Source organism: Girardinichthys multiradiatus, chromosome 18 (genome assembly GCF_021462225.1).
Source record: "Girardinichthys multiradiatus isolate DD_20200921_A chromosome 18, DD_fGirMul_XY1, whole genome shotgun sequence".
In the NCBI taxonomy this organism is placed as follows: Eukaryota; Metazoa; Chordata; class Actinopteri; order Cyprinodontiformes; family Goodeidae; genus Girardinichthys; species Girardinichthys multiradiatus.
The window spans coordinates 23643484-23666392 of NC_061810.1; the positions used below are offsets into that span (position 1 = coordinate 23643484).

Here is a 22909-nt window from a genome sequence, read left to right on the forward strand (position 1 = left end):
ATGGGAACAACTATTATTGTGCTGAACCCTGAAAAAGACCTTACCTTGAAGGGGAACGGGAGGGCAATTTACAAGTGTGCCGTTGCCACATTGTAAATTGTTCAGTTAAAAATGATTTTGTGTCTGAGCCATAACCTCTTTTTATGACCAATCTAGACACATCTGTCAGCATGAAGGACACAGCTACAGATAGAATATGACAAACAATTCTCACATACAACCACAGAGATGTGCAATAGCACAGAAAAAACAATATGAAGTCACTCAATAAAATCAACTCTTCTAAAAAATAAAGCCTTGCTGGGTATCAATACCACTTCATAAATTATTCAGTGCAGTAAATTAAAGTAAGCTACACCTTATAAGGACAGTAACAGAAAAATAAGTACTCTTTGTCACAATCAGATTAATTTAACCTATGTACATATAGTTCTTAAAATATCCATCTTCCTTGAACTGTTTAGCATTTTCTCATGTTACATCCCCCATAGTTCAAGGTGTTTTATTGAAAGTGTATGTGATATACCAGCACAGCTGTATAGTAAAAAGTAAAGGACACATGGTTTTCAAATTTAAAAAAGTTTAAATAGTGTGGGGTGCATTTGTACTCATCAGGAGTCACCCATTTAGTAAATAGAGTCCACTTGTGTGCAATGACTTCTCAGTATAAACACAGTTATTCTGTATAGACTTCAGGGTTTGTTGGAGAACAAACAGTATCATAAAGACCAAGGAACATGAAAAACATGATGAACATGCTCTGACCAAAATCAAAACTGATTCTTGTGGCCTAGGTTTAAAATACTATAGCCCCTTTCAGATTAACCTAATGGACTGTGAGTTACATGTCTTTATTATGCCTCATGATCAACTGAAATGTCTTGAAACAAATCAGGGTTTGAAATTTACCTGCCAGTTACTTGATCCTAACCTACCTTGGAAGGTAGTAATGAACCTGTTTCTATCATGAACTTTAAAGGGATTATAAGGGATTGCAGAAAAAGTATGACGTAGTACGTAGCACCAGCAGTTCAGTCTGCCAGTGCTGCTGTCTACAATGGGCAGATACAACATACTTTCCACGGTTTCTCCAGCTAATCAGAGAAAAATTTTGTTCAGCCAAATCTGATGAAAACATTAATGGCCTGAGGATGATGCACAGATACTTTGCTTGTATTTAAAGCACTGAATACATTTGAATAGCATGCATGGGACATCCCCAATGTGAAACATCCCCCAGGTGAAAGCAGAGTTGTCAGCAACACCCCTTTGATTCCACAATCGCAGAAATATGAGCGGAAAGCAAACAGGGTCCATGATTTCAAAGGATTGCAATTTATGATGTGAAAGGACAAAGTGATCCATAATGCAGGGTTTGTATTTCTTGTTAATTGTGGAACTATGATGTAACAAGGGCTTATGTGTGACAGAAAGGTAACACTGCATATCACCTTGAACAAACCCTCTCCACAGCGAAACATGGTGGTGGCAGCATCATAATGTGGAGATGCTACTCTTCAGGAGGGACAGGGAAGTGGTTGATTGTCAGACAGCTAAATTATTGAACAATTGAAGTTCTCTAGCAAGACTTGGATGTTGATGTTCACAGATGCTTCCCGTCTTATCTGTCAGAGCTTGAACTGTATTATAAAAAGATTTTATACTTTCTGTCTTTAGCTTAGGGCTGCACAATATATCACAAATATATCGTAGTTACAATATCACTGTACAAAATATGCATAACACAAAGAACTGCAAGGATAGCAATAAATGATAGTTAGTTATTTAAGTACCAGGCATTTAGGCTTATTATCCTGCTAATGCATTGTGACACTTAGTTTTAATAGAGCATAATAAGATTTAGAAAGTCAAGGAATGGTACGGTCTGTAGAAAAGGTACAATTAAGCGGTTGCAAAGACAGAAACAACGGATACTGGCCGTAAGCAACCTTTTAAATAAAACCTTTTTTTTCTTTTTTTTCCAGAAGATGGACATAGTACTCATCATCATTGGTGTATGTTTGATTTTAACCCGAAACATATTAAATGTTTTTGCTTGCTCTGGCCTGTGCAGATCTTGTACAGCCCTACTTTAAATATACAAAGCTGGTAGAGGCATAGACCAGACGATTTGGAGCTGTTATTTCAGCAAAAAGGTGGCATTGCTAAGTATTGAATCAGCGGTCCTGAATTCACATGCAAGGCACACTTTTCAAATTTTTTTGCAAATACATTTGACACAATTTGCTGTATCATTTTACTTCAACCCACAATCAAGCACTTCATGTATAACATTTATTGAAGTTTGTGGATCTAACTGACAAAATATGAACAAGTTAAGGGGGTATGACTAGGTTTGCGAGGCACTTTGCTTTAAAATTGAAAGGCATTCAAAATTATCTACAATCTGAATTATAACTCTGTGATATGTTAGGACAGATTTAGAGCCTAAAATGCACAGGAAGAAGTACTGTGGAGGGAGCTGCATGGAGTCTTGTTAACAGCAATAAAAAATCAGATTGGGGATGATGAGTTATATGAGCTGGAAAGAGCTGCCAGAGCACAGCCAGGAGGAGGTGGCACTTGTTCAGTTGGAAGATTAAGCTAATGTCTCATTAGTAGGCAAATCTAAAACTGACCTCAGATCACCATTACGAAATGACCTCTGTCCATTCTGTTCTAATGGCTTTTACATAGACAATGCTCTTCCACACAGTTTAATTATTTCCCTTTCTTCTATAAACAAAAATAAAGAGGATTAAATGTTGGATGTGTGCACATCCACTGCTTTGATTTCACTTGACCCATCTGCAGCGTTTTTATAGTGGCTGTCCCCTTCCTGTAAATGCAATCAGTCTCGACTCAATTAGGCATACAACATGATGCATGCAAGAGCAACTCAAAAAACTAATTTTAGTGCAGAGATAAAGCAATCTACAAATGTCATGTTGTTTCAAGGCGTTTTTCTTTCAGGTGGGTTAATTACAAATGTAATCAAAATCCCTACACTTTCAATTTCTGCAAATACTCATGCAGTAAATGGACATCGTATAAACCAGTAAGTTGAAGAGCATTTTCTGTTGGTCAGAAAAGGTATGAACTTGTCAAAGCTACAAGGTAAAAAAAATTGCAAACAGGCTGTTGGGTCAAATAAATGTGGTGGATTGAAAAAACAACAGCAAACTTATGTTTTATTGGGATACTATGAATAGCACAAATAAGCACATAATTGTGAAATAGAGGAAAAAGGAAACAGTTTCAAAAAAATTCATCACTCAGTTTTCCCAATTTTAACTCTGACCATCTTCCTTGTTCCTGTAAAGACAAAAACATCCCCACAGCATGATGCCGTGGGGATGGGTGTGTTCAGAGTGAGTGTTATTTTTTTGTCAACATATCGTCTTTTGTATTTGGGCCTAAAGGATACGTTTGGTCTGATGTGAACACAACACCTTCTTGCACATGTTTTTGTCCGCTACATGATTCATGGCAAACTACAACTTCTGATGGCTTTGTTTCAACAATGGTTTTCATTTATCTACTCTTCCATAAAAGCTAAATTTGTGTGCACAACTAATAATTACCCTGCAAAGAGTCTTTGTCTTGAGCTATGGATCTCTACAGCTCCTCTGAAATTACCATGGGCTTTTGGTTGCTTTTCTGATTAATACTATAATTTCCTGTTCTATTAGTTTGGGTGGCAGGTCATGTACTGGAAAGTTTGCAGTTGTGCCATTCTCTTTCTATTTTTAGATGGTGGATTAAGTGTTGCTAACTGCTTTAGACTTCTCATACCATTATCGCTGACCTGTCTGTTGTGTTCCTTGGTCACCATGATGATGTTTCTTCCCTAGCGTTTTCTTACCAACCCGCTGAGGTCTTCAAAGAACATGTGAATTTTATTGTGGGATTAACACTCAGGTGGAGTCTATTTACTATTTATGTCATGATTTGAATGTGTTTGAGTTGTCTTTTGGGTTTTTCCTCGGATCATTTTCCAGGTGGTGCTTTAGTTAATTTCTTAAATATACTTGCATTCGGTTCTTGATGCATTTTAGTTTATGTTCTGTTACATCTGTAAGTGCTTGCTTTGGTTAGATTGTTTATTTGCCTCTCTGTTTAGCTCGTTTATGTTTTGCTTACCACTCCCTGCCATCTTGTTACCAGTTTCATTCAGTCCACCTGCACCATGCCAATCAGTCTCTGTTTCTCACCTGTGTGTAGCACTATTTATACTCCTCAGTTCTGTTTATTCCTGCTGGTTTATACTGTTTGTTCATGCTACACGAAGCCTGTCCATGTCCGCTATCCATGCCATGCCTGATCATGTTTTTTGCCTGTCACCTCATGTCCGGATGTAATTTTCTTTTGTATTAAATATTTTATACTCACCATGCTGTCTCTGCCTGACTGTCTGCACCTGGGTCCTACTCTGAAAGCCACCACCTTCTTGACAATTTAAGTGACTTTTTAATGTGATTGGGTGCACAGAATTGTGTTTAGAGTTATAAAAAATATAGGGGGCTGAATATAATTGCATGCTACACTCTTCAGATTTTATTTGTAAAGCCATGTGTCCTTTTCCTTCCCCTTCACAATTGTGTGTTGCTATGTGTTGATCTGTCGCATAAAATCCCAGTGAAATATGTTGAAGTGTGTTGTTTTGATGTGATAAAATGTTATGAAGTTAAAGAGTTGTTAATATTTTTTGCTATACACTGTACGCCCATAAATGGAATCAGAAAAAAAAGGTATGGTTTTAAATGGGTTGGATAATCATGTGATTATTGCTGTTCAATCAGTGTTTAAATGGCTGTTAAGTTCTTCTGCATTTGCAAAAGAGGATAAGTGGCAGTTACGATTGCAAGGTTTGTTCCCTCTGTATTGCTGTCCCATATCTGTCTTCTTCTTCTTTTCCTGCTTTCCTCCATCTGTGTAGTTTTCTCTTTAACTCGTCTCTCCCAACTCCCACACCCCTTGTTTATGATTCCATACTTCTCACCCCTCTATATTTCTCTGTGGATGACTTCAGCAGACCTTGACTAACAATTAGCTCAGCCACCTCCTCCTCTTTGCAGCCTCTGATGATGAGGAAGCCTCTGCTGCGACACTGATCCCGAGTCTACAGACAAAGCACAGGAATGAAACACAGAGCCTCGACAAAGACCCAGCAGCCAGACTGATACAAACCTGTACAGAGACTTTTGTTTTTTTGTTGGGGTTTTTTTGTAGTTTTGTTTTTCATTTTATGTTGTTTTTAATGGTGGAGTCACTGCTTTGCTTTGAAGCTGTTTGCTCTGTGGTGACACCGCCACAAGAAATAGATGAAATGCAGAATTATAGGAGTTGCCTGGGTTGTGTTGCTTTACATTTCTCTCATGAGAAAAGCCTCAGCTGGATGATTGCTGGCCAAGAATGTCTTAACCTCTGTTAAGGTTTGACATTTTGCTGCACAAAGTTATCTAACTGTGGCACAGCCTTTTAATTTCAGATTTTTGCTTGGGTTTTTCGGCCAAGGCATTGACCAGTTATCTGTTTCACCACAGAGTAAAATCTATTGAATGTGCATCAAACAAAGTCTGTAAATATGTTCTATTTCAAGGGAAAGTATGTAAAGTACGTTTACAGGACTCAATGTCTGTCCTCCAGTCAACATCCTTCACCCTGTGATGCAACTGTCCTTCCATCTTCATTTTTCTGCTCTGTCACTCTGAAAATCTACTCAGTCATGCCTGCTCAGTCAACTTGCCTCTTCTGTTTTTGAGTTTCCCCCAGATGAGGTCTGAATTGGCATCAAAGTGGAAGCAACAATATGAAAACAGACAGTTTATGATAATATAATATAAAGGTGCTTGACCAAATAGAAAAATAAACTATATATTGTTAAAAAAAGACACTATGATATCTGTTTTAACATTAAGTTGTTATCTCTTTTAAAAGTTTATTGTTGGTGAATAATGTTCCAAATGCTGCTTTAAATTCAAAGTTTTTATTGTTTATATGTTTAAATAAATATTTGTTGTATTATGCTTCACAGGTATAGATGTATACCAACTTGTGCATTTACCTTTAGATCAACATTCATGAACAAAGTGAATCAGAGGGCTGAGCTAAGTCTTTCAAACTTTATTATATACCTTGTAGATGGCAAGGAAATTTAAATAAATTATAAGAATGTGTAGTTTGATGATAGACTGCTAAAGTTTAAACCTGCTTACTACCCCAGGTTTTCAGGTAAAACACCTAATTTACACTCATTGGGTCACATAAAAAAAAAACTAGAGTATATAGGTACATCTAAACAAATTAGAACATTGTGAAAAAGTTTTATATTTTTGTCGCTCCTTTCAGAAAGTAAAACTCATATTATAAAGATGCATTACACATAGACTGAATGATTTCAAGCCTTTACTTCTTGTAGGTTTGATAGTTATGGCTTACAGATAATGAAAACCCAATTTTCCATGTCTCAGAAAATCAGTATCAATATTACATAACACTAATAAAAAACTTAAACATTTCTGAAGAAATTTAGACAGTGTCACCTCTTGGTGCGTGTTTCTCAGACCAGAGCCAAAGCTTATGTGGCTGAGGTTGTCCCAGTGTGCATCAGGATTAAGGGTAGAAGGCAAAGATATTCACCTAGACCTGTTCTTGTTTCCCCAGCTTCTGGGTTAATTACATTAGTTATATAAAACCTGCCTGCTATGCTAAATTCCAAAAGTATTATTTTATCTGCTTTAAATGTTGAAGGTAACTATTGAACATTTAAGCTTTTATTTTTGAATGTTTTATTAAGCCTTATTTTAAAGGGCCAATGTAGTCCCATTTCCAAACCTGGGTGAGTTCCAACAGTAGTGATAAGCCAAGTGCTGCTATGATCTGTTGTTTGAAAATATATTAGATCTAGGTTTTATTTTGAAAGTCCTTAAAAGTCCTTTATGGTTGTCTTGTCGGGCTGGTTTAGGTCCATTAGTAATACGGAATCTAACTGCTTTTCTCAGATTATTGTTTATGACATTATCTGCTTACAAAATCAAAAGTACCCATTAAAGATGGAGGCTTTTATTTTGAGGTTTCAGTAAGCCTTATTTTAAAAAGTCCTATTTCAAACACTGGTTAAGTGCAAGTAGTAGTGTTAAGCCCAATGCTTCAATTATATGCTGTGTGAAATAGAAAGGCTTTTATTTTGTAGAGTATGTTAAGGTTTTATTTTGAAAGTCCACTATAGGTGTCCTTTCAGGTCTGGGTTAGTTCCATTAGTTATATAGAACCTGCTTCTTTTGCTGAATTCTCAGTGTACTATTTTATTAGTTTTAAATATAGGCAGTACAGGTCCTTCTAAAAAAATTAGCATATTGTGATAAAGTTCATTATTTTCCATAATGTCATGATGAAAATTTAACATTCATATATTTTAGATTCATTGCACACTAACTGATTTCAGGTCTTTTATTGTCTTAATACAGATGATTTTGGCATACAGCTCATGAAAACCCAAAATAAAAGAAAAGTGTTTTTAATACAAAAAACGTCAACCTTCAAATAATCATGTACAGTTATGCACTCAATACTTGGTCGGGAATCCTTTTGCAGAAATGACTGCTTCAATGCAGCGTGGCATGGAGGCAATCAGCCTGTGGTACTGAGGTCTTATGGAGGCCCAGGATGCTTCGATAGAGGCCTTTAGCTCATCCAGAGTGTTGGGTCGGCACCCCAGACCATCACTGACTGTGGGTACTTGACACTGGACTTCTGGCATTTTGGCATTTCCTTCTCCCCAGTCTTCCTCCAGACTCTGGCACCTTGATTTCCGAATGACATGCAGAATTTGCTTTCATCCGAAAAAAGTACTTTGGACCACTGAGCAACAGTCCAATGCTGCTTCTCTGTAGCCCAGGTCTGGGGAATGCGGCACCTGTAGCCCATTTCCTGCACACGCCTGTGCACGGTGGCTCTGAATGTTTCTACTCCAGACTCAGTCCACTGCTTCCGCAGGTCCCCCAAGGTCTGGAATCAGCCCTTCTCCACAATCTTCCTCAGGGTCCAGTCACCTCTTCTCATTGTGCAGTGTTTTCTGCCACACTTTTTCCTTCCCACAGACTTCCCACTGAGGTGCCTTGATACAGCACTCTGGGAACAGCCTATTCGTTCAGAAATCTCTTTCTGTGTCTTACCCTCTTGCTTGAGGGTGTCAATAGTGGCCTTCTGGACAGCAGTCAGGTCGGCAGTCTTACCCAGATACCATGCTGGGAGTTTTAAAGGCCTCAGGAATCTTTTGCAGGTGTTTAGAGTTAACTCGTTGATTCAGATGATTAGGTTCATAGCTCGTTTAGAGACCCTTTTAATGATATGCTAATTTTGTGAGATAGGAATTTTGGGTTTTCATGAGCTGTATGCCAAAATCATCCGTATTAAGACAATGAAAGACCTGAAATATTTCAGTTAGTGTGCAATGAATCTAAAATATATGAATGTTAAATTTTCATCATGACATTGTGGAAAATAATTAACTTTATCACAATATGCAAATTTTTTTAGAAGGACCTGTAACTATAGCAAATGTCAGCTTTTATTTTGAAAGTCCTAATGACTAAAACTGTGGATCTCTGTTGTAGATCAAGCTTGGAACAGCTTATATACAGCTTATATATTAATTATCTTTAAACAGCACCTGGTACACTTGAAAGCATTAATCATAAATCCTGTTTTCTACTGCTGGTTTGAGCTGCTTAGGTATTTAGGATCAGTATGAATCCTCTTTTTGCAAGCTGAGGTCTTCTTCTCTGTCAGCAGAGGCAGAGTTCCGTTGCTATGGTGATGGCTCCCAGGTATGAGCAGCTCAAAAAGGGGTCCGAACAAATCGGCACTGTGCGAAAACTGTGGGCAACAGCTGTCCCTTGTCCCCTTGTCATGGAGATTTTCATAGCACAGGTTGATGGAAAGATATTTTGTCACTCAGGGATTCCTGCTCAACTGTCGCTGAAAATACACAAGAAAGGGTCAAACCCCTTCGGATCAGAAGGGTTTGATGGAAAACTTTGAGACCTAGAGCAATGTTGTGATTATTAATCTGAGAATATTTTTTAATATTTAATATTTATATTTTAATATTTTATCAAATAATATTTCGGTCTGTTAAGGGTTGTCCTGTGAATACCAGCCCAGTAAGGCGATGGACAAAATAGAACGGTGTGAGATGAGCTCTGACATTTTTGAACAGCATAAACTCTGCACACACATGGAATGAATTCACACAATTTCTTAAAATACAAGAATGTATTAACAAAAATAAGTCAACTCAAAGTCAAACATATTTCAATCAACAAACTCTTTACTAAGCTAAAACAATCCAACTAAACTACCAAGCAGAATTAAAGAATAACGAAGACTAATGGGCTATGTACAATATAAACAAGTTGATTAAGGATGATTGAAAACCATGACCTAAAATAGGGATGCAACATTACCATGCAATGTTTATGCTTGAGAACCAAGGATTATCTTGAAGAATCTGGAAGTGAAGTTAAGTTAGTCTTGGAACTAACTTAAGCAATAATCAGCAAAACCATTAGACAACCCTTCACAATGCAAGATCAGATAAAATATTATTTTAATAAAGTAATGTCAGTCAGTCAGTCATTTTCTACCGCTTATTGCATAGTGGGTCACGGGGGAGCTGGTGCCTATCTCCAGCAGTCTATAGGCGAGAGGCAGGGTACACCCTGGACAGGTCGCCGGTTCATTGCAGGGCAACACACAAACAACCATGCACACACTCATTCATTCATACACCTAAGGTCAATTTAGAGTGACCAATTAACCTAACAGGCATGTCCAGCACAACGACCTACCCTAAACTTAAAGCCAGGTCTATAATGGAATGGTTTAAATCAAAACATTTTTATGTTTTTATTGATGACCCAGTCAAAGTCCATACCTAAGCCCAATTGAGAATCTGTGGCAAGATCTGAAAACTGCTGTTTACAAAGGGTTAGTTCCAGAGCTGTAGCTTCACTCAAACAGTGCTTCACTCATACTTAACTTGTGCATATGATCGCGTGATCTTATGACACTCTTGGTTCCAGTTTGAAGAGTTTATGTCTTTTTGCCAGCAAAAGACATTAACGCGCTTTGTCCCCCTCCTATCCCGATGAACAACGGTGTGGAAGAGGTCGGCTTGTTGGAGAGGGGTTGCTCTTATTCAGACAGAAGCATCATGGGAAGTCTGCTGCTACTCCCCTTTCCTCAGTTGCTGGAAGTCAGTTAAATGCAATTTATTTTGAAAGTTCCAGAAAAGTCCGTACCAGAGTTTAATGTTGAAATCCATGGCTGGGTCCCAACAGCAATTATAAAGGTATCGTGCAAAAGCAGAGGCGCAGTCCTACAAACTGACCAAAAATGGTGTCTGTAGAATGACATTTGTGGCCATGAGGGCATGTAAGAATATATTTTTTATTCTCATTGTATTGGGGGGTACATCAAAAACATTAATATGTTTGGATACAGCACTCTGAGAACAACCAGCTTCTTTAGCAATAACGTTTTATGGCTTACCGTCCTTGTGAAGGGTGTCAGTGATTGTCTTCTGGACATCTGTCAAGTCAGCAATCTTCCCAATGATTTTGTTGGCCATAATATAGGCATTACATGTAGAGGTTTTTTAAATTTTGTTATGTAATATTGTAATTTTCTATGACACCATATTTTGGATTTTCATTTCTGTAAGCCATAATCAACAAAACTACAAGAAATGAAGGCTTTACATATTTATCTCTATGCTTAATGAAGCTATATAATATGTTTCATTTTCTGATGAGTGACAACAAATACTGAACCTTCTCAAGATATAAAATGTTTTTGAGATGTACCTGTGTTGATGCACAGTAATAATCGTAAGACAAGTTCCAAATGTGATTCATGATGCTATGTATATATTGACGAATCACAGCATACAAACATACAGGCATTGCTACATCTCGTAGCTGTAAGCAGTAATTATAGTCTTTTCCTTTTGTTAGTTTTCTATTCTCAACTACAGAATTTACAACATGGATGAAAGAAAGATGGTAAAAGACACACATTTCTACCAGTTTATGCTTTTCAGCATAAGGTTTCCCTTCTTTTAATGTGGTTTTAGATTTTCACATAGCTTTATAATATTGGAAGATGAAAACGACTTAGCAGCCACTGATATCAGCATAAAAATCTCTGTGATGTAATAACATCCATCTGAGACATTTTTGCCCTGCTGACTAAAACTTTCATTTTAGTCATTATCCTCACTCCTGTAAATTAAGTAGGCAAGAGCAAAATCTTACATATTTCTGCTTAATTTTCCGATAATATTTAGAGTAAAGCAAAGTGATAACTTTACAAAGCCTATGGTTTGTTCACATGGTCAGAATCTCAAATATTCAAAGTACATCAATGGAGAATCACATATAAACCACAAGTAAACATCTCACCTGAAAATTATTTTGCATTTTTATGGACCAAAAATTTGCAGACACAGCTTGATTTTCTCTGCTGCATCAAATGTCCACAATAACATAAACTAGCATAGATTATCGGAGACCTGGCATGGTATTTGAGCATATTCTCCATCTGTTTTTTCATCTTGGACTTAAGAAAGTGTAGTTTAGGCACTGCAATCTCAAATGCCGTCAAATTCTAGCCTAATTTAAGCCACAGCATAGCAGGGAGGCCCGTCAATCCGGCAACTCTCCTGGCTTACTGGGTAGCAGTCCAAGCACATTTTTCACGATGACGTTTGAATTATTCGCTTTGTTTTAAAATTTTATTTGATGAAAGTCTTATTTAATAAATAGCCAGCAGATAATAAGGCTGTCACGCTGGCCAAATATGGAAAGATTATATTCCATAATTAGAGTAATTGTCTAATAAAGCGAGCATATTGAGAAGTTCACTGTCTAAAGCTGTAACTGACTGAACACATGGCATGCTTCTCTATGCTTATCTCCATAAATGTCTCCAAGACTAATTAAATCTCCTGGCAAGTTAGTACAATTTAACATGACAATCTGGCTATTTAAAATGTTGAATTGATGGAAGGTCTGGTTGGCAGGTTGAATGAATAACTGGACAGAGGCGGTTTTGCTGTTTGGTGTTTACTGGCTGGCCAACTGGACTGGGTAACAGGTTCTATCTTTTTTGCTCCAGTCTGTGTTTTTTTTTACCACTTATCAGCCCCAACCATTTGCTTCCACAAAGCTCGGTTCTGTTTTAAACCCTACCATTTTTCCTCCAAAGATTTGTTTTTAACCTATCCTCTCCTTTGTTTTTTTCTTATTTTCTCAATGTTTATTTATATGTTTCTCTGCTCATTTCAAGCCTCAACCTGAATCCTGATGGCACTATGAGAATCTCCCAAGGATTATATTTTCCTATTTGTAACCTCACATAAAGGCACTGAAAGTAGTCACACAGTAAAATATCCCAGCCCTAGTGCACTTATAAACCAAAACAAAAGCACTACATCAAAGGTCATAGAATTATTGAAAATAATTGGTCCTGACTCCTACTGATATGTGTTTTGCTTCCGTTCATCTCAATATGTTTACTGTTAGTTGTCATATCCACAGTGGCTGTGTGCAGGTTTTGTGTTTGTGCTGTGTTTTCTCTCTCCTGCAGGGTGTGACTAACAGGTGCAGCTGCAACAGGTGTTTCTCATTTGAGCCCAATCACCAGGGATTCAGGCATAAGGAGCTGGAACCTGGAGGGAGGCATCAGCTTGTTGTCTCTGCTACCGTGGTAACCTGACCGTGTTCTGCAGTTCTCTGCATTTCTCTTACCTACTTCGCAGATCCAATCACCCTGCGACACAACCCTGGATTACCAAGCTCCTGTTCTCCATGTCATGCTCTGGCGAGTGTTGGAAACAACTCCCTGCCCCTCCAGCAGTGAGTCTCCCTTCTACTCCTACCTCTAGTCCTGCAGCTCTGAGATCACCTCGTGAAAACACCTAACAATTGCTCACCGGCCTGTCCACCCTAAACCACGTGCTCAGCTGAAGCACAGCCGCTCAAGGATCGCACAGAGAGAACGTCAGCACTGTGAATCTCTGTGCCACTTCTTCTGTCAAACTTATCCTCTGTGGGGGGGAAGATTTACCTACTCCAACAAGCCATCATCCACCACCAACAGTAAGCTGACCTCAACCCTTCTCTGCACACCTCTCCATAGCTTCACCCGAACAACAATAACCTCTCTCCTCTCCTCCTCAGTGCAAGTCCAGATTCCTCTGGCATATCCAGTCAGGGCTCAGTCTCACTTTACTTGTATCACAAATTAACTGTAAAACGTGCTGTTCAGCTTCCGTGATTTCAGAGGGTTCCTCCTGCAATGCACACTAGTATTCCGATGCTCTCCCCACTCTTTTACGGATGATGCAAGTAAGATCTCATACATCATTGGTCTACTGAGACCAGGCATTGAGATGGGCTGAAGCAATCATAGATGAATCAATGTAGTTTTATTTATTTCAAGAATTTCTCGAATAATAACATCCCAGTTAAAGAACTCAATCCTCCTATTATAGTCACTGCTCTGGATGGACGTGCTTTTAGTTGTGCCCCCCGGAAACCCAACCCATTGAACTGGTCACTTTAGGTAACCACCACAAGTAATTTTTTTTTTTTCATTTTTTCCACAAAAGAATCCCCATTGGTGTTAGGACACCCCTGACTTAAAATCCATAATCCACACATAAATTGGACAGACACCTGCATTGAAGCCTGGAGCTCATGCTGTCATGCATCTTGCCTACGCTCTGCTGTTCCATCCTCATCTCCTCTTGCTGAACCACAGTCAGTCCCTGATCTCTCCCACGTTCCCTCTGAGTATCATAATCTCCAAAGAGACTGGCCTTGTCTCTACCCCCTCATCGTCCTTACGACTGTGCCATTGATCTTCTTCAGGGCGCTCCATTACCATCTGGGCATCTTTTTGGCATGAATGAATGAAGGGTGGCATCATCCGAACTTCCTCGTCACCAGTAGGTGCTGGTTTTTTCTTTGTCGTGAAGAAGGATGGAACTCTGAGACCCTGCATTAATTACCATAACCTGAATGAAATAACTGTCAAGAATAAATACTCACTTCCTCTTCTCTCTTCAGCCTTCGAGTCAGTTCAAGGAGCTACCATATTCATTAAACGGGACCTACAGATTCATTTACCTTCTTGTTCGTATCAGAGAGGGCGAGTGGAAGACTGCTTTCAAGACACCCATCGGACTTTGAATATAAAGTTATGCCTTTTGGTCTAACCAACGGCACTGCTGTTTTCCAGGCTCTAGTGAATGGCGTCCGTAGAGACTTCATTAATGTGTTCATGTTTATCTACCTTCACGACATCCTGATCTTCTCCAAGGACCCCAGTGAACACACCAAACATGTCCGGTTAGTATTCCAACGGCTCATGGAAAACAGGCTGTTTGTAAAAGCTGAAAAATGTGAGTTTCATGTCATATCCATAACCTTTCTAGGATTCCTTTTTGAGGGTGGACAGGTGAAGCCCAACCCCAGTAAGATCTCAGCAGTACAGGACTGGCCGACTCCTATAAACCGAAAAATAGCTTCAACAATTCCTTGGGTTTGCTCATTTCTACCATTGCTTAATCCGTGAGTACAGCTTCATTGCATCTCCACTTACTGCACTCACCTCCATCAAGAAACCTTTCACCTGGTCCCTAGAAGCCAAGGAAGCCTTCAACACTGTTAAGCAGAGGTTTTCCACAGCGACTGTAAGCTCCACCCCTGTTCTTTCTTTTCAAAACGTTTTTCCCCTGCAGAACAAAATTATGACATCAGGGATTGGAAACTCCTCGCCATCAGGATGGCCCTGGGTGAATATAGGCACTGGCTGGAGGGAACTTCTCAACCCATAACCACCTGGAACAAACCACAAAAACCTGACTTACATCCAAAGAGCATCTCAATCCCCGTTAATCACAGTGGTCATTACTCTTCTCCCGGTTCAACTTCACCATCACTTACCGGCCTGGCTCTAAAAATGCAAAACCTGATGCTCTCTTAGTTTTCTGTTTCAGAAGACGATCAAAAAACTGAACCTATCATACCCCCATCCTGTGTCATCTGCGCTTTGTCCTGGGGTCTGGAGGACTGAATCCACTGAATGCAACAAGATGAAGCAGATCCAGCATGAGGTCCACCTAGTCTCCTTTATGTGCCATTAAACGTCAGGTCTCAGGTAATCCAGTGGACACATTCATCCTGGTTTTCTGACCATCCCGGTTCCAGTCACACCATTGCACTCCTCTGTAGATATTTCTGGTGGTCTTCCCTAAATAACGACGTCACTGAGTTTGTTTTTCCTGTTCCAGATAGTCCAGAAACAAATGTTCGTACAGACCTCCTGCTGGCTTGCTCCGACCCCTGTTCATTTAACAAGTGTGGTGAGACGTCTCCTGAGCCCTTGATGAAAAATCTCAGCTTCCTTATGGCTTCAACCCCCAAAACACAGACCAATGTGAAAGACTAAACCAGAACCTCAAGAAGCAACATCTCACATGGGTAAAATATGCCCATAATAGCAAAACGTCAGGAGCATCTGGTCTATCACCATTCGAAGCCTCACTAGGCTACCAACCATCACTCCTCCCTGCCTCCTTCCCTGACTCCATTCTTTTGTCAGTAAGAACCCATCTTCTCAACAGCCAAAGAATCTGAAATCAAACCAAAATCACACTGCAATGAACCTTCCATTGTTGTTCCCCCTCACCCAAACAATAATCTCTCCCTCCTCTCCTACTCAGTGCCAGTCTAGATCCCTCTGGCAGATCCAGTCTGGGCTCAGTCTCATTTTGCTTGTATTACAAATAAACTATTAAACCTGCTGTTCTGCCTCTGTGATTGTTGTCACATCCAGTCAGTAAAACTGAACACTATGACAGTTAGTATGCTTTAAATTTAAAAAATGTGTCAAACAAGTATCTGGTTTTTGAAGACATCCTAGTATTAATTTTTCCTTTAAAACTCATAAAAATATTATTATTACTATAATTTTTATTTATTTAAATGAATCATTTGTAAATTTAGATTTGTTTAAATAATTGTGGAGGGGAGCCTAGTTATTTGCAACACTTTACCAGTTGTGGAGCTGTTCGATATCAGAAAATGAAATAAAAAATGTTATTTAAAATATAATTTATTATGCTTTTTGAAATTAATATTTGTAAACATTTTATACAAATTATGAGTTGGTTAAAACTGTAAATCCTCTGCTTTGAAAACAAGAGTCTGAGTTCTACTCGTTGCCAGAAGGGTGCTGAGGGTTCTGTAGATTTGTTAGAGGGGCCTTCTTGCTGCAGAGCAACAGTGCTACCAACTGTGCCACCGTTCAGCCGTAGTTTAATGAAGTTTATTTATCTCTTGATCCAGTTTATAAACGGAAACATACAGTCCATCCAACCCAATCATTTAGAAAAATCTATTACATATGCTCCAATTCAATCAGCTATAAATGCAGTCAAGTTCAGTTATCATTCAAATTGTTCAGAAAATGTTATTTCTGTCTAATTCAGATATTCATATTCATATACTGTGTATAGAGCTCTGAACCTCCAGCTTAAGATGGTGAGGTAATCATTAGGTGTGGAAAAAACGGGACAGTGATATCAAGGCAAAAGTATCTTACTCTGTCTTGATGTAGTAAAACATTATAAATGTTAAACTCTTTATCCCAATGCTGACACAATATACAAAACAGGGACACATCAACACCAACAAATACTGGGCTTGATGTTGCACAAACGGGTCTTCATTTTCTCACATTTGGACCCATGTGAGACATGTTTTTTTAGGTAAGTAAAACATACATGACAAGACAGGAAATACTGTCACAGCAGCTTTACATTGAGTTCAGCAGAGGCTGATGGGTTTTACAGACAGTTACTTACAAAATGAAATACTGTATGATTTTTTAAAGATCTGGTTACATGGAGATTTATTGAAAATAACTCCTTCAAACATCCCCTCAGTCTAATACAAATACATTCTGAATTATTTCTATATAAGGGAGAAGGAAGATCAATAAAAAAATCTTTGTTGCTTTTGTTTTTGTTTTGTAACATTGTTTTGATCGTGCAGCATGCCTGCCTATAAACTGAACTTGTTTTCAATGCAATTAGATATTTCTAGTTGAAAGATCCCCTTGTAGATTATGTGAAGATCTTTGTCAGAGTGATTTTACTGCTCATTTGAACCATTTTTTTATATGTTGGTGGGTAATTCTTCATTGATTAAACTGCACTGTTTTGGAATGTGAAACAATTTCCTGAATGAACTATTCAATCCACAGCATGTTATCTTTTTCTGTGTGTTTTATTAGCCTCATAAACTGTTAGGAGTGTGGTTTAGGAGTGGTTTAGGAGTGTTGGGTATTGCAAAGGCCTGTTTGTTTAATTAGATGAAATTAGTCTCCTGATTGAAATGGGCTTGATAAGATTTTAATAGGTTTGCTTTCATGTGGATTACAGTGTGAACAGCCTCAAGCTTAATACCTTAACTCACTTCTGAAAGGTGCACTTGTCATTTACAAGACCAAGAGTCTTTACTCTTTATAAAACTCTTGCAAGCAGCGATGTTTCTCTGTGTTTATTTCTCTAACTCTTTAACTGCATGCACCCCCCCCCCCCCCAAACCTATTAGTGTACATGTGAGGGGACTTTTATATGTAGTTTTTCTTTTTTGTTCATTTCTGTTTTCTCAGCTTAAGAGCAGTGTTAAGTCAATTGAGGGCCTCAGTGGAAGTATGCACAAAGACAAAAAAAAAAACATTTCACTGGAGTACAGGAACTATAGTTTCTCCCTGTCATTTTCTTTTAAAACAATAACTTCTAATATTTACCTCAATCAAATAATCTGTACCTTTAAGGATTTAGTAGATGCTGCTGTTTCCAACAAAATGTTTTGCAAAGGTGCACCAACTCTCCTTCATCTCTTTGCCCTAACTTTTTAGAATATTAACATGTATGTCTTCACTTTCCTTGTATGTTTTTGTCATGGGCACAGTTTACAACCAATTTTCTGTTCCCTATTTGTCTCTGCTTGTGCTCCTCCAAACAGCTGTCTTTCTCCCCTTATGCTGATCTTTTTTTAGGAGGGTCCATATGTGATGCTTAAGAAGAATTGGGAGCTTTATGAAGGCAATGACCAGTATGAGGGATACTGCGTGGACTTGGCTTCAGAAATTGCCAAACACATCGGAATCAAGTACAAGATCTCTATTGTTCCTGATGGAAAATACGGAGCCAGAGACCCAGAGACGAAAATATGGAATGGCATGGTTGGAGAGCTTGTGTATGGGGTAAGGAGAGAAATATGACCTTGATTGATTATTAGCATAACTAAAATGTATTACTGTGTTGTTTGAATAAATTACAGTAAGGAAGTGCATTTCAGTAAATTGGAAAAATCTATTTCAGAAAGTGAAACTCATTTCTAGTCATTATGCATAGAATTATGTATTTGAAGTGCTTACTTCTGATCATATTAAAGAATATGTATGTATACAATTTTCAAAAAGGTTGCAATAATACAGTACAGACCAAACGTTTGGACACACCTTCTCATTCAAAGAGTTTTCTTTATTTTCATGACTGAATATTGTAGCTTCACACTGAAGGTATCAAAACTATGAATTAACACATGTGGAATTATATACTGAACAAAAAAAAATGTGAAACAACTGAAAGTACGTCTTATATTCTAGGTTCTTCAAAGTAGGCACCTTTTGCTTTGATTACTGCTCCGCACACTCTTGGCATTCTGTTGATGAGCTTCAAGCGATAGTCACCTGAAATGGTTTTCACTTCACAGGTGTGCCCTGTCAGGTTTAATAAGTGTGATTTCAAGCCTTATAAATGGGGTTGGGACCATCAGTTGTGTTGTGCAGAAGGTGGATACAGTACACAGCTGATAGTCCTACTGAATAGACTGTTAGAATTTGTATTATGGCGAGAAAAAAGCAGCTAAGTAAAGAAAAACGAGTGGCCATCATTACTTTAAGAAATGAAGGTCAGTCAGTCCGAACAATTGGGAAAACTTTGAAAGTGTCCCCAAATGCAGTTGCAAAAACCATCAAGCGCTACAAAGAAACTGGCTCACATGAGGACCGCCCCAGGAAAGAAAGACCAAGAGTCACCTCTGCTGCGGACGATAAGTTCATCCGAGTCACCAGCCTCAGATATCGCAGGTTAACAGCAGCTCAGATTAGAGAACAGGTCAATGCCACACAGAGTTCTAGCAGCAGACACATCTCTAGAACAACTGTTAAGAGGAGACTGTGTGAATCAGGCCTTCATGGTAAAATAACTGCTAGGAAACCACTGCTGAGGACAGGCAACAAGCAGAAGAGACTTGTTTGGGCTAAAGAACACAAGGAATGGACATTAGACCAGTGAAAATCTGTGCTTTGGTCTGATGAATCCAAGTTTGAGATCTTTGGTTCCAACCACCGTGCCTTTGTGCGGCGCAGAAGAGGTGAACGGATGGACTCTACCTGCCTGGTTCCCACCATGAAGCATAGAGGAGGAGGTGTGATGGTGTGGGGGTGCTTTGCTGGTGACACTGTTGGGGATTTATTCAAAATTGAAGGCATACTGAACCAGCATGGCTATCACAGCATCTTGCAGCAGCATGCTATTCCATCCAGTTTGCGTTTAGTTGGACCATCATTTATTTTTCAACAGGACAATGACCCCAAACACACCTCCAGGCTGTGTAAGGGCTATTTGACCAAGAAGGAGAGTGATGGGGTGCTGCGCCAGATGACCTGGCCTCCACGGTCACCGGACCTGAACCCAATTGAGATAGTTTGGGGTGAACTGGACCGCAGAGTGAAGGGAAAAGGGCCAACAAGTGCTAGGCATCTCTGGGAACTCCTTCAAGACTTTTGGAAAACTATTTCAGGTGACTACCTCTTGAAGCTCATCAACAGAATGCCAAGAGTGTGCGGAGCAATAATCAAAGCAAAAGGTGGCTACTTTGAAGAACCTAGAATATAAGACATATTTTCAGTTGTTTCACACTTTTTTGTTCAGTATATAATTCCACATGTGTTAATTCATAGTTTTGATGCCTTCAGCGTGAAGCTACAATATTAATAGTCATGAAAATAAAGAAAACTCTTTGATTATGAAGGTGTATCCAAACTTTTGGTCTGTACTGTATATAACACAAAAAAAGTTTTCTAATGCACACAAATGAGATGTTATGGCCATGTTGCGGGCTACACATTAATTGAGAAGATTGCTGACTGGTCAGTTGTCCAGAAGACAGTCACTGACACCCACTACAAGGAAGGTAAGCCACAAAAGGTAATTGCTAAGGAAGGGTGCTGTATCCTAGCATATTTGCAGAAGGTTTAGTGGAAGAGAGAGGTGCAACAGAAAAAGCTGCATAAGTAACAGGGATAACCAGAGTCTTGATAGGATTGTAAAGACAACCCTATTCAAGAATTTGGGGGAAATTCAGAGGCTGGACTCCAGCTGGAGACAGTGTTTAAAGATCCATCACCTTGTATTATGATTATCTTGTTATCCTTGTGTTAGGGTTAGGTTTAGGGTTACAGAACAAGTTAAAGCATTAAAAACAAGTTACCTATACTATACTATAAAAGGGAATGGACTGCTGCTCAGTAGGTCAAAGTCCTATTTTCAGATGAATATAAATTTAGAATTTCATTTGAAAATTAAAACACAGTCTGGAGTGTAGGTACAAAGATTCCAAGTTACTTGAGGTTCAGTGTGAAGTTTGAGCCTATATACAATTTTAATTTTCTAACAATTAATTGAGATGCAACTGTACAACAGGTGTGCAGACTGTAGGAAGTTGGAAATTAGCACCAGTCTGGGACAGAATAATGTCAAACATCTTAATTGGTACAGTTTATATAAACTGCAGAGTAGTTCCATCACAACCAGCAGAAATAATACTTTGTAGTGCAGCACATAAACTTGTCTCAATTCCTCCGTTTCCTTAGTAACCTTGTTTGGTTCCCACAGAGATGCTGTGTCATGGAGTGGTTATTTATATCTGGGGGATTTGCCAAGCTCATTAATTACGCCTTTGATTTCACATAGCTGCCTGAATGTCAACTTTACTGACATGCACCAGGCAATGTCAGTTGTTATTGTTTAGTAGAGTGAAAGCAATGAGGAGCTTCAGAACAGCAACTAAATCAATTACCCTCCACAACTTGTAGTGAAAGGTAGCTCAAAACTATTGTATTGATTTATTTCTTTTGAATCACCCCAGACATTCACTGTCCTACAAAAAGCCCCTAAACATACTTCAGCTAAAATATACACATATATTTCCTTGTAAATGTCACCTACAGGTCCTTCTCAAAATATTAGCATATTGTGATAAAGTTCATTATTTTCCATAATGTCATGATGAAAATTTAACATTCATATATTTTAGATTCATTGCACACTAACTGAAATATTTCAGGTCTTTTATTGTCTTAATACGGATGATTTTGGCATACAGCTCATGAAAACCCAAAATTCCTATCTCACAAAATTAGCATATCATTAAAAGGGTCTCTAAACGAGCTATGAACCTAATCATCTGAATCAACGAGTTAACTCTAAACACCTGCAAAAGATTCCTGAGGCCTTTAAAACTCCCAGCCTGGTTCATCACTCAAAACCCCAATCATGGGTAAGACTGCCGACCTGACTGCTGTCCAGAAGGCCACTATTGACACCCTCAAGCAAGAGGGTAAGACACAGAAAGAAATTTCTGAACGAATAGGCTGTTCCCAGAATGCTGTATCAAGGCACCTCAGTGGGAAGTCTGTGGGAAGGAAAAAGTGTGGCAGAAAACGCTGCACAACGAGAAGAGGTGACCGGGCCCTGAGAAAGATTGTGGATAAGGGCCAATTCCAGACCTTGGGGGACCTGCGGAAGCAGTGGACTGAGTCTGGAGTAGAAACATCCAGAGCCACCGTGCACAGGCGTGTGCAGGAAATGGGCTACAAGTGCCGCATTCCCCAGGTCAAGCCACTTTTGAACCAGAAACAGCGGCAGAAGCGCCTGACCTGGGCTACAGAGAAGCAGCACTGGACTGTTGCTCAGTGGTCCAAAGTACTTTTTTCGGATGAAAGCAAATTCTGCATGTCATTCAGAAATCAAGGTGCCAGAGTCTTGAGGAAGACTGGGGAGAAGGAAATGCCAAAATGCCAGAAGTCCAGTGTCAAGTACCCACAGTCAGTGATGGTCTGGGGTGCCGTGTCAGCTGCTGGTGTTGGTCCACTGTGTTTTATCAAGGGCAGGGTCAATGCAGCTAGCTATCAGGAGATTTTGGAGCATTTCATGCTTCCATCTGCTGAAAAGCTTTATGGAGATGAAGATTTCATTTTTCAGCACAACCTGGCACCTGCTCACAGTGCCAAAACCACTGGTAAATGGTTTACTGACCATGGTATCACTGTGCTCAATTGGCCAGCCAACTCTCCTGACCTGAACCCCATAGAGAATCTGTGGGATATTGTGAAGAGAACGTTGAGAGACTCAAGACCCAACACTCTGGATGAGCTAAAGGCCGCTATCGAAGCATCCTGGGCCTCCATAAGACCTCAGCAGTGCCACAGGCTGATTGCCTCCATGCCACGCCGCATTGAAGCAGTCATTTCTGCAAAAGGATTCCCAACCAAGTATTGAGTGCATAACTGTACATGATTGTTTGAAGGTTGACGTTTTTTGTATTAAAAACACTTTTCTTTTATTGGTCCGATGAAATATGCTAATTTTGTGAGATAGGAATTTTGGGTTTTCATGAGCTGTATGCCAAAATCATCCGTATTAAGACAATAAAAGACCTGAAATATTTCAGTTAGTGTGCAATGAATCAAAAATATA

General features: G+C 39.1%; 1 protein-coding gene and 1 long non-coding RNA gene across 8 annotated transcripts in view; both read left to right on the forward strand.

Annotated features, from left to right (window-relative positions):
• The window catches only part of gria4a (glutamate receptor, ionotropic, AMPA 4a), a 214488-nt gene that overhangs the window by 115971 nt on the left and 75608 nt on the right, over nt 1-22909 (forward strand). For 6 of the 7 annotated variants that reach the window (XM_047390617.1, XM_047390618.1, XM_047390619.1 and 3 more), the window contains exon 11: nt 18142-18348. In XM_047390617.1, coding sequence (XP_047246573.1) covers nt 18142-18348 — 207 coding nt within the window. Of the gene's footprint in view, nt 1-5078; nt 5959-18141; nt 18349-22909 lie in introns of those variants that run through there. The other variant, XM_047390623.1, reaches the window with a different exon arrangement.
• On the forward strand, nt 10554-15877 carry LOC124883510. Its single transcript, XR_007042223.1, has 2 exons — nt 10554-14420; nt 14507-15877. It is a non-coding gene; the product is annotated as an uncharacterized LOC124883510 (long non-coding RNA).